Raw genomic sequence first — 12,430 nt, forward strand, 5'->3', positions numbered from 1 at the left:
ACACAAAAACGCGACTCGCACAGAGAGGCCGCACGTGTACGGATAACGGACGGTGAAAATAATAAAGGGCATGACCAGCACGCGTCTTTGCTGTTTTTGAGGCCGGGGTTAGTGCATCACTGTCGTTTAAGAAACGTCGTTCCAAGGTTGAGACGAACAGACAACTTCGTGAACAACTGGAGCCTCAACAAGGTGACTTTTCTTCAAACGTCAAACCACAGGTGCAACCCCACTGGGGGTCAAACTCCACTCGCGAATCGTCGGTCTTCACAGACATCGTGCGCACACAAGTCATGATACCATCAAGCAGTGTCACCTTCGGGCACAAAGGACGGAGACAAAAACAACAAAAGAGGACCACGCAAACATCACCACGTGCTTTGAGACGTCCAGACGCTGGGGCAACGAGCAGGCTGCTGACCTCTCCAGATAGATATTTCAGTTTTATCATCCTTAAGCGTCTCGATTTTATTCGTTAACTCCAGTTTTTTTTCCCTCCACGTTCTAAATTATACAAAAAAATAATGGGCCAAACATCCAAAGCAGAAACACTGTATAAAAGAGAATCGAGAGACTCTGAGACTCTCCTGGATTATAAATATATACACTTATTTTTTGGAACTAAGCAGAAAAAAGCTCGCAGAGATACTGCGAGCAGCCTCTTGTAGCAGCAGCAGATCAAATTGCAGTGACAGGGACGGCTTAACCGTTGGGTTTGGTGATGGGATTCGGTGCTATGGCCTAGAGCGATCGCCATAGCTTTAACTTGACATTTTGTTCACTTCATTTTACTTCAGATTGGATGAGAGCTAAATTAGTTTGTTTGATAGGAACTGGGATGATCACATTGTTAACGGTCCAATGTGGACCAGAATTTGTATTCAGCGGTAGTTTATGGAAATTGTAAAAAGTAATGACTACTCATTGATACATGATCAGGATGCTGATTATGCATGGTGGTGGGTGTCCCCCCCCTCTCCACTACCGGATTCATGCGGAGGGAGAGCAGCATTTTGATGAGACAATGTGCTCCGCCAATGTTTGCACGAACGACACAATGACTCCCGATGGTCACAATGACACCGCACATAAACAGTTATACAAACAAGGGCAATGCACATATGCTTACATGGCTATGCTGACATGCCACACGCACACATAACCAGCAACACGGCTGGCGCACAACTCAATACACACAAACTATACACAGAGTAAACATAGTAACTATACACACAGTAACACAAACACGGACTGCATAAACAGCACAGGTATGGAGGCTGTTAACACACAATGAACAGTTGCGCACAAACATTGGTCTCACAAAGAGCGAATGAACAGCGTGCAAACACGGCTTGTATATAAACATAATGACGACTCGTAGGTAGGGAAATATCTTCAACACACAGATTCATAAACACAATGAGACAAGTCACAATGGAGCAAAGATGGACCACTCAGTGTCACACATAGCTCACACACACACACAGTGCCTTACATACCAGCTTCCACACACGTATAATCACACAGCTCACTTTGTGGCGTGATGTCATCACAGAGCTTGTGCCAAGCTAGGTGCACTATGAGGCCAAATATGCAGTGTCAAAGGCTCGCTGGCAGGAGGTCACGGGACAAACCCAGAAGTTTAGGGGTAACCGAGATGACCGACAAATGTCCGGGCTGTGATCCCACGACAGCTTCCACACACAGCTCGCACACCCAAAACGCAGTTCGCAGTTCACACACACACACGTATGGTGATCCACAGCTAACATCGCGACACGGACATATGGGCCATGCATTCAAATGACAAGTCCAGTTGCACATACTGTGACATACACCTCCAACATCACAAATAATCCTTTCATTTCTCAGCGGTCTCATTTGAGGTTTGAGACTTTCAGGATGTCACTTCTCGGGATACTTGGTTACGTAGTTTTTGAGATTTGTTTGCACACAAGAGGAAAACAATGAATAGATTACTATGATTATAAATGTACGAATGATAAAAAAATCACTAAAATTCCGTAGACAGGTGAGTAACCTAACTCACCATGCCGCATAATGCAGAATGCATGTCATCTCGCAAGTCCTACTAGGAGGGCGTTTCATGCGCACTTTCAGCGCTGTGTCCCTCCATCAGCCCGGCGCCTTCAGTGCCGGATTACAGGTGTGTGCCACCACACCTGGCCAAACGTCTACAGCGAGCCTCCACAATTATTGTCCCGTTCTGTTTCATATTACTAAAGCACACGCATGGTCAGTATTTAATTTGCTCCTAACTACAGATTCTGCCTTGGTTCTTCACCTGCAGCTGGGCTTGTCTTCGCTTGAAAGCCTCGATTGGGTTGTCCTCCATGCTGTAGTTCTCCAACACTGTCCTCACGTCCTCCACCCCACTCAGAGCAATGGCTGCGCACGCACGTAGGAGCACACGGGCACATGCACAAGCCATACACTTATCGCCGTTGTTTATTTACATTTGCTGGGTGTGCAGCGGTGGTGCCGTGGGTGAGCACACTGCATTATGAACTCCGGTGACCCGTCGACAAATGTCGGCAACAGCGAATAGTCGGTGGCACACGATATCTGCACGACCGTCAGACACTTTCAGAGGCCTTAACATCTAGCAGTAGATTTGTCGGAGCTGTAAATTATTATTTGTTATAGATATATTACTGTAAGATATGCTTTGTTATTGCAATTGATTCGCATTTTAAATGTATTTTAAATTAAAACACACATACATACCTGATAATTTTGTACACAATAGACTCTAAAGATGCAATGTATTACACTGGGTGTACACTTTGAGCATGCAAATAGATTTTCTCATAAATGGGAATTAACCATGTACTCCGCCACAGGGACACACAGATGCATGTAACGACTATGGGTGCAAATATGCATGGATTAATAGTTAAAACTAGATTCGAAGCTTTCGTGACTGTAGGAATTACTCTTTGGTTTACTTTTTACCCTGGTAAAGTAACGCTGAAATAAATAAAGTTATATTGAAATCTTACAACACTTGCATCGAGTCGAAAAAACTAGATATTTTTCTGCTCGTTTGTGTATCTTATGGGTTCACATGCCATCCACAGCACCTCCCATTAGCACGGTTGGCTACTTACGGTGCGAAAGAAGTTCAGCATACCGTACAGAGGCAGCTACAATCACAAGAAAAATCGCCACACTCCTGACGAGGTACACGCTTTAGGTATAGACACAGGGAGAGGAGCTGTCGCGTGGACAAACAGGAGCACACTCGCAAAATGGGACGCAATGGACAGCGCTACATTCACGGACGCACACGGAAGAGGGCACAATGGCATAAGCGGATAGAGACGAGTTTGCTTGCTAACAAATGTGGGATGCAATCGCAAACACCCCGTCATTTAAATCATATACCGTTTCTGCGTAAACACCACTCGATTGCACCCGCATGAAAACGATCATCGCCCAGCACATGAAAGTCGAACACGAAAGCATATGTAAACAGGTGACGCAAAAACGAGCAAGGTAAAACGAGCGGCACTTTGAAGCAATGGCTCAGAACAGTTTTTTTGATATATAGCTTGCACAAATTGCAGTGCTGGCTCATAGTTGTTGTTTAATGTTCAGGGATGTTTTACAGCCTAACAATCATCCACACACGATACCTACGTGCACATTCACAATAAAACAGCAGCTGCCTGGCACTGTGCTTGTACGATCGTTACGGTGGTTTGTAATGCTGCACCGCCACCACCGCTACCACCGCTACCACCACCACCACCACCCACCAGTTCCTCGGGTCTCGTGTTCAATACACGCAGGCCACCCTGCCGTCAGGTTACCTTCATTCGTTCAAACAAACGTCAGCGTGGGCCCGTGGTAGCAATGCGTAACAGCACCTGCAGGGCCGACAGCTTTAGAATTACCAATCTATAACAGTGCTGAGAAGAGCAGGTGGGTGCAGATGTGGAGCCCCGCATGAGCAGCCATGCGCAGTGTTTGCCTGCAGACAGCCACGGAGCAGGCCTCTTAATGTTGCCATGACAACAAGGTATCAGTTTAGGCAAGCTGCTTGTCCCAGACAAGGAAAATAACCGCAAGTAAGCAAAGAATCCAAGAAACAGGCAGGTCCATGTTGACACATGTGAGCCACTGCAGCAGCAGCAGCAACATAAACATACAGACCTCCTAATTGTTTACACTGCACATTACGGCGTAGACTGTTTAGCGCTTTCATACTAACGTTGAAAGCTTTAATGCATTAGCTCTGTCCGTCTGTGCTGGTGAAGCATCCATCTGAGGCAAGGGGTCATACTGACCCTGGTAATCATGACCTTATGTAAACAAGGGGTTATTATAAAGTTGTGTTGATATTGAGGACTTACCACCCTATAGATAGCCGGGCAACCGTCACGTGTCACACGACGTCAGCGCTGTTGCAAACGATTGTGACTTCAATTGCTATTACTTATCAAAAGGTTCGGGTGAAACCTTCCTGTTAAGTGCATAGAACTCTTCGCCCATTACAATGACAATATAAACTAAACTATTTTTATTTTACCAGGTAAGGCCCACTGAGAAGCGACCTGGCCACAAATAATAGCTCAAACTAAGTGCTTTATCACGTGGGAATTATACCAGTCGAATACTCTCAACACATTGTTTCTAAGTGTGGAGGGAAAAACTGGAGGGGCCGGAAGAAAATCCACGCGACCACAGGGAGAACATGCAAACTCCAAATATACAGGCGTCAGGGTCGGGATCAAACCCAAGATCCCCTGTATAACATCGCGCTACCGTCGTGTCCATAATCACAAACCATGGCTGATTACGAGTGACTTGGACCTACCCTGCTGTCACTGTAGATTCAGCTCGCTCAGACGTAGTTTATTTTCACTGTTCATGCTGCTCATCTCTTTCCAGGGAGACAAATGAGGTGAAACCTGTCACTCCTTGTTTGCAGCGTCACACATGGCCGCAATTCTACGGCAAAAATCAATGTCGTCGTTTTATCTTTGTTACACGTCTTATTGTCACCACTGCGATTTACATTTAAAAAAAACTAAAGGTGCTGGAAAATTCTCATTCCGAAATTAAAAAAAATACATAAATACTTCAAATGAGATCATATTTATCAAAGGTAAGGCAAGTTCGCAATAAAAAAAAAAATCTGAATATCGGCACTGGGGAGACTCAAACGGCTGGGTTAAACGTCCGCTCGTGTCAATATTGGTGGCTTCAACAGGTGCTCGCTAAGGGCACCATAGAATAAACTGTGAAACAGTGGGGGGGGGGGGGGGGCTTGCGTGTGGAAGGGGATTGGCACCGTATTGTCTAACAAGGCGGTGTGACCACTCCAGTAAACTGGTTTTGACCAAAGGTCACGATGAATACCATTGCCTGGCCTGGGTGTACTTATCGGTCGGCTCAGCCTTAAATTTGTACTCTTTTCCACTTTAACTTACATCATTGGAAAATGTGGAATTCCCCCCCCCCAACTCTCAGAGGCCATCAATGGAAATGATCACCACCCCTGAGTCAGTTGAGCAAGAGGACACTTCAAGCCCAGCGGTTTGATGGGCAGAAGACACCCTCTCTCACGTGTCTCGCAAGCCACATTATTCCAAACAGTGGTTTGGTATTTAGATATTACCATTAACATTCACTGTCTGGTAACATTAGAAACAGACGTAAAAACATGGTATGCTACACAAATTCAATAATTTGCGATACATTGTTAATCTGCCAGCAATACAACTTCCAGAAAGTTTGCTTTTATTAGATTGTACTGCAGCGACAAGGAATTGTATCACTTCTAGCACACGGTGCCTCCCCAACTCACAAATTCGGATTTGAAATATTTAAATTTTATGCCAAATGACGAAACTCAAATCAGTTTTTGCATTGGCCTCTGACAGCAAATATATATATCAGCTTGCAACTACAACTACTGCAGCAATATGTGGCGAGAGCTGATAAAGACCAGCATATTTGAAAAATAAATGTTACAATAAATACATGTTTTGTGTGTGTGTTTTTTTAAAGCAGGAGAAGGTACAGGCTAAGTTAAAATATATATATATATATAAATTAAGAATAAGTTGCTCAGGGTAGAAGGAATTATTGGCAAAATCAGATGGAATTGAAGAGGAGAAAAAGCAGTGCAATACAGCATTATAAACAATAAACATACTAAGAGCAGTAAGAGGCATTCGAAGAACAGGCTTAGAACTGGTAAAGAACCAGCATACAATGAAGCCATGCAGTTTTTTTGGAGCTTGTTTTATCCAGAAGAGTTTGAACAATCTCAACCCCAAGAATTAGGCAAATCACTGAGATTCCCAATACAGCAGGAGGAAGAAATAGTTTGCAAGAGGTGGCAGATACTACACAGATTTGAAGCTTTCGTGACTGCAAGAATTCATACTCTTAGGTTTTTTCGGTAAAGTCACGTAGGTAAAAAATAAAATTAATAAAAGTAATAATAGAAATAAAATAAAATAATAAAAACTTAAGAGTATAGATACTACACAAGTGGAGAAAGAAGCAACCGCCAAAGAGGGTGAAACAGCAGTGACACATCTCAACCCTGCCAGGCAGTAGGAGAGAGCAGTTTGACTGATGAGATGTTGAAAGGTGGCGGCAACAGATGCTGGAGAAAGTGCATAAGACAACGAAGTCTGCACCGAGTCGGGAACGATGGCCATAGGACTGGGAAAAGGATATGATCGGTGCATAAGACATAGAACAAACACAGTAACGCTGAAGAGAAAAGTGCTTTTGAGCATTGAAAGTGCTCGACAGTGTTGCTGAATGGGATAGACAAGATGATAGGCATTTTCTTAATGGTTTAGAAGAGAATATGTAGTAGCGATTACATTTAGATTATTTTGATTATTTTGCAGCTATGAATTTCCATATTATAAGCCACTTTTGGTTGAGCTATTAATTGTGGCCAGGTCGCTTCTGAAAAATAAGTAGGCTTTACCCGGTAAAATATTTTTTGTTTTGTTTTATTGGTACAGGACATTATTTATTAAGTGATTTGTTTATCTTAACTATGCTTTGCACTCCTATCGTGTTTTTGGTGTGATGTTATGGCTCATTCCTACTGCACATCTGTGAAAAGGAGCTTGAAAGCTCACCGGATTCCTCCAGTATAAATCAATATTCTAAATCTTCCATTTTCTAATGTCAGGCGGATATGAGAGAGAGAAAACGGCCACGGCAACATTTTGGTTGTTGCAACATTCCAGGCAAGCCGACTGCGTTACTTGTGGGCGGCTTTTACTTGTGTGCGGTTAGGAGAAACATCAGAGCGGTTGGAGGTGATGACTGCTTTTCAGCAGGGGCGTATTTTGTCACCCACTTTGTTGAATGTAGCGCTCAAACTCCGTGTCCACTAAAAGCATGCACACACACACAGGGTTGACAGTAGAAATCCCAGGAGTTCCAATGGGTCATTTGTAACTGATGGAGAAGGAACATGCAGTTGAGGAAGGTTCGTTAACTCGACCTCGGCTGGGGCATTGCAGATCTTGCTCGGTTAAAGGGTACAGCAGACGCGACACATTAAGGCCTTAATGAGAGGACGAGTTTTAGATAAACGAAGTAGATGACAATGGTTGCAGATGGACCTCTTGTGCCATTATCTTACGCTTTTGTAGGAGGTGGGAATGTAGAGTTAACATCTCGCCACAGTGGCGAGGAGATGTTAACTCCCAACTCCATCGCCTGGTATACAGGAGGCCGTGGGATCGATCCCGACTGTTGCCTGTATATTGGAGTTTGCATTTTCTCCTCGTAGTTGTGTGGATTTTCCTCCGGGTCCTCTGGTTTTTCCTCCACATTTAGAATCAACGTGCGTTTACAGTATTTGGCTGCTATACATTTTTATGTGATAAGCGAATTCGTTGAGATATCATTTGTTGCCAGGTCGCTGCTGAAAACGAGCTATATAGCTCAGTGGGTTTTACCTGGCAAAATACAAAGTTTGGTTTAGTGGAGGCAATAGAGGTCTTTGTGTATTTTATTCGTGGTGGATAATTCATGGATTTGTGAGATGTTGAAAAAAGACAATTGATAGAGGTCAAGAGATGTATTCCATCCATTTAGCAATATTGTTTTTTGACGAACGAAACAAAACCTTCTGGTAGAGTACTAACGTTGGACTCTCTACAGAGTACACTTCCTTACTTTAGCATTACCAGGAGTGATGTCTGCTAGTTTACCGTCATGGAGCTGGATTCCACACAGCAACTATCATACATTTCTGGCCTGTGAGTACAGGTGCACGCCTGAGAATGCTCAGAATGTCAAATGACAGGAGAGGGGAAATAACGTGGAAGTTCAGGGTAGGAGATGGCACGAACATGTTGTAATTCTAGATTTGAAGCTTTCGTGACTGCAAGGATTCATATTCTTAGGTTTTTTCGGTAAAGTCACGTAGGTAAAAAATTAAAATTAATAAAAGTAAAATAAAATAAAAATCACGACGTTTCGGAGGCAACACAAGCTGAAGACGGAAGCTTGTGTTGCCTCCGAAACGTCGTGATTATTATTTTATTTGACTTTTATTAATAAAACATTTTTACCTACGTGACTTTACCGAAAAAACCTAAGAATATGAACATGTTGTAGATGTAATCGTCACAAAGAGGACATGGTTACAGGATGTAGGTACGCATGTTGAGCTTCGTTCGCACCGTACGTAGACAAACGTGCTAACCAGAGGGGCAGTTATGGGTGGGACATGTGTGCAGGATGGTTTCCGAGATAGTCGCCCCAGGGGTCAGTGACCAAGGGAAGACATAAATCCAAAAGGTGGGATTCTGTGAGAGCAGAAGGAAGGAAGCGATGGCTAGGTGTGGTGGCATCGACGGCTTCAGGCATGACGACCTCTCGACCTTGATGGTAATTATTCAGAACAGTACTAAGTTGGATTTCAAGGAAACACCATTCCTTTGACATTTTACTTTTATACATACACATATATATATTAAAACTGTGACAAAATTTGGAATAGTAGCCTCTACTGCCCTTCATAAGCCCACAGAATTGAGTCAGAAAGGTGTATCTGGAATGCACACTGGACATTTCCTTTGGTATATATGAATATATATTTTTGAAACGACTAAATTGACATTTTCTTGCAATGTGTTCATGTTTCAATAAAAAAAAAAATATTGGTGAAGAAATTGTGTCTACCAATACCTGAACACAAAAAACCCTCAACATATATTCGTCAATAACAAAGCCTCAAAAGCAAAAAAATAATGATCACGTGCAACTGTTTGGGTAATGACCTTTCTCCATGCAATCTGATTCAGACTCAAGCGGCATTCATAAAGAGGCCCATGTAAAGGGTGTTTTTCTTCTTATGGCAACATTAACACAAATTAAATCAGAATATCTTTAAAACAAATGACATTTTGCTAACTACTGTATACATTGGTATGGGTACTTTGCAGTTTATATAAGGGTGAGTTTTGTAATGTTTAAGGAGTTGTTTTTTTGCTCTCATTAATTTATCTCCAGTTGACAGAGAACGATGCAAGCCCAGGCGCAACGCACAAGTCCTGGCCTTCGCTAATTTTAATAGAATTACCTGAGTTTAGTCATGCCTCAATCGATGCAAATGTGCGCTTTGTGAAACCCTTGGCCAGTGTCATGGGGAGGCACAAAAGGCAACAACACAAGGAGCTGCTCTTTTCTCGTTGGGCACAATGCAGACACGCCGCCATTCCCACGCGCTTCCAGATGCCCACATCAACTCGCATTGTCCATTTTACATCAAACATTTAGCTCAAGTTTAGTAGAATGCCCGCTTTAACAATCGCCCAGAAAGTTGAAATTAATGCAAACGTTGACTTAGGCACGATTAAGAAGGCGGGATAAAATCGGAAAGACGATGAATGCGAGATGTCGCAAAAAAAGATAAATGAAGGATTATTTTTTCTGCTGCTGCAAATAAATCAAATTTGCACAAGTGCGCAAAGAGCAGCGGTGCTTCGAATTTAACTCAAAGCACATTCACGGAGTCGAATCCAATGTGATTCAGTAAATTCCCAGCAGCCCAGTGATTTCATTAGTATGCAGATCGGGGAGACTAAATAGAACTCTTCCATTCAGCACACTCACAGGTGGCGTGTTCCCAGGAATATTACATTTACATGGTCCCGGTGCACTCTCTCACACTCGCGCTGCTGATGGCTACATCACACTCCCACAGTGCCCAGCGCATGATGGATTTGCTCCACTTTTATCTTTCTAAAGAAACGCTAAAAAGCATGTGCAGTCACCGATGAGATGAGGAATGTGGCCAAAAATTAAGAATATCAGACACTCTATGGGTGGACTTACGGTTCCCAATTGCAAAACGTAATCATGTGAAAGTATTCTATCGTCAATCACGATGATTTCAATGCTGGAAGAAGGCATCCCCACCGGGGAATGCTGGATTTTTGAGACAGGGCTCACACATTATACCACAGTGAATACGTGCACTCTCCCTGTCAATCTGCAACAACACACAGCACATTTCTTCATCCATCATATATGGCACCGCTGACCTCTGGAACTCAATACCCACTTCGGTCTTCCAACTAATGATGATGATGATCACGATGTCAATTGCTTCCAAAGCTCAGATCCACAATGCTGATCGTTCACAACAGGCCTTTACCCTGGCATAGTTCAATAAATAGACCTAACATTTACTGAATTAAAGAAAAAATAAAATTTGATGGGAATTGTTTACATCATCCGAGGCCAACCAATCACACCTCGGATGAGCAGGGTTGGCTACGTATGGTGCAAAAGAAGTTCAACATACACAGTACATATAACCGATAAACATTAACGACCTGAGAATTAATGAATTTAACATATGCAATGACTGAAGAATGATGTGGTGTAAGGTGCATTTCATCACCTTCGAAGGGGATGATGTAACCCTGAAAGGTCAAGATTGTGAACACTCAGGCTATGAGATGTCCTCCTTTATTTAGTATTATTGTCATTTGTTTTGTAAGCAAACATTCACAAGTGCTCTTCACCGAGGATTTTTACGCCAGTCCTGTCGGAATGTCTAAGACTGTAAAGATGCCAAATTTGAGCAAGCACAACATCTTCGCCATGCTTAGAGGCCACAGGAACTGTGTGCAGGGTAAACAGGGAGCGTCCATCGATTGTATTAACGCCACCATAACCACTACTTGGTGATCGTAAGCAAATTCAAATGGGAGCGGTACTCGTATGCATAACATAGCTAAACTCACCTCATGCATCAAACACTTCACCGCAAAATCCTATTATCCATGGGTGCCAGCGGATACATGAATTCCCACCCCCTCCCCTTCCAATATATAAGGATTCCTAAAGATCCACAAGTAATTTGTATACACCTGGAGAAAATGCAGGTGTGTACAACTACATTTTGAACCATTTTTGAATGCAACAAGAGATGAATGACGGACCATCACCAAGCAAAACATTCTCCCCCCTAAGCCGCAGTGCTCTGGGTGGAGTCCTGGGTCTGCCTGGATTGACTTCGAAGCCACGCGGCATGTGACGTGGACAGCATCACAAAAGGAAACCTGGGACTTCTCTTGGTTCGCAATGCTACGGACGAAGATAATTTATTAGATTTCAGAGTACTCTTCGTCTCTCTTGCAGGAGAGAATTTCAGTATAGCTCTGAACCAGGACAAGCTTAAATCGCAACAGCAAATCAATTTGCAGCACGCTTTGTCAATTCCCTGCTAGTTGAATGCCTCCCCGCACCGTGTCGGTCACGGTGGTCGTTTGACCATACTTCACCACACTGGTGAGTGTGGGTTGGTGCAGTGGAGGAGGGGGAGGGGAGCTCAAGTACAGTTGAGATATAATTCATCACTGATGTTAGCCACGGCCGGAAATCCAACTCACGCATCTGGGTCAAAAGCACATCTCGCTAACTAGAGCCATCTCACTAACCAGAGCCAAGGACACTTTGTGCATCGTTGTACGTGGCCCTCCCAGCCCAGCAGATAAACTTCACCGCAGATGGCTGGGCCGATAAGCGGTGTTCCACTGCATATTTAGAAACCGCCTTTTGTGAGAGTGGAGGTTTACAAACATGTACACTTGTTTACAGTGACAATAAAGCCAAATTAAGTGCTTTGTGTATATATGAAACAGGGGAAATAAAATAATAGGGCTTGGAAGGGCCTTGAACTGGCGTGCTCCAGATCGCAGATTAACCACTCCCGCGGGCAGAACTATCTGGACGCTCCGTTTCAAGACAGGATGGTTCTGAATCCCGAGTTCATTGGTCACCATCCTTGTCGTTGGCCGAACGCAACCACAATTATTTTGCGTATTACGATTATTTCCAAAACTGCCTAAATTTCGTTATCCCACAGTGTAACCCATTTCCTTTGCAAACATTTATAAGC

General features: G+C 43.4%; 1 protein-coding gene across 1 annotated transcript in view; it reads right to left on the reverse strand.

Moving 5' to 3' along the window:
- Positions 1-12,430, reverse strand: part of TIMM50 (translocase of inner mitochondrial membrane 50) — a 40,288-nt gene that overhangs the window by 739 nt on the left and 27,119 nt on the right. Inside the window, exon 9 of the mRNA XM_061558849.1 lies at positions 2,306-2,409. Within this exon, the coding sequence (XP_061414833.1) occupies positions 2,306-2,409 (104 nt within the window). The remainder of the gene's footprint in view (positions 1-2,305; positions 2,410-12,430) is intronic.

Source organism: Lethenteron reissneri, chromosome 25 (assembly GCF_015708825.2).
Source record: "Lethenteron reissneri isolate LAM-NWPU_2019-01 chromosome 25, ASM1570882v1, whole genome shotgun sequence".
Classification (NCBI taxonomy): Eukaryota; Metazoa; Chordata; class Hyperoartia; order Petromyzontiformes; family Petromyzontidae; genus Lethenteron; species Lethenteron reissneri.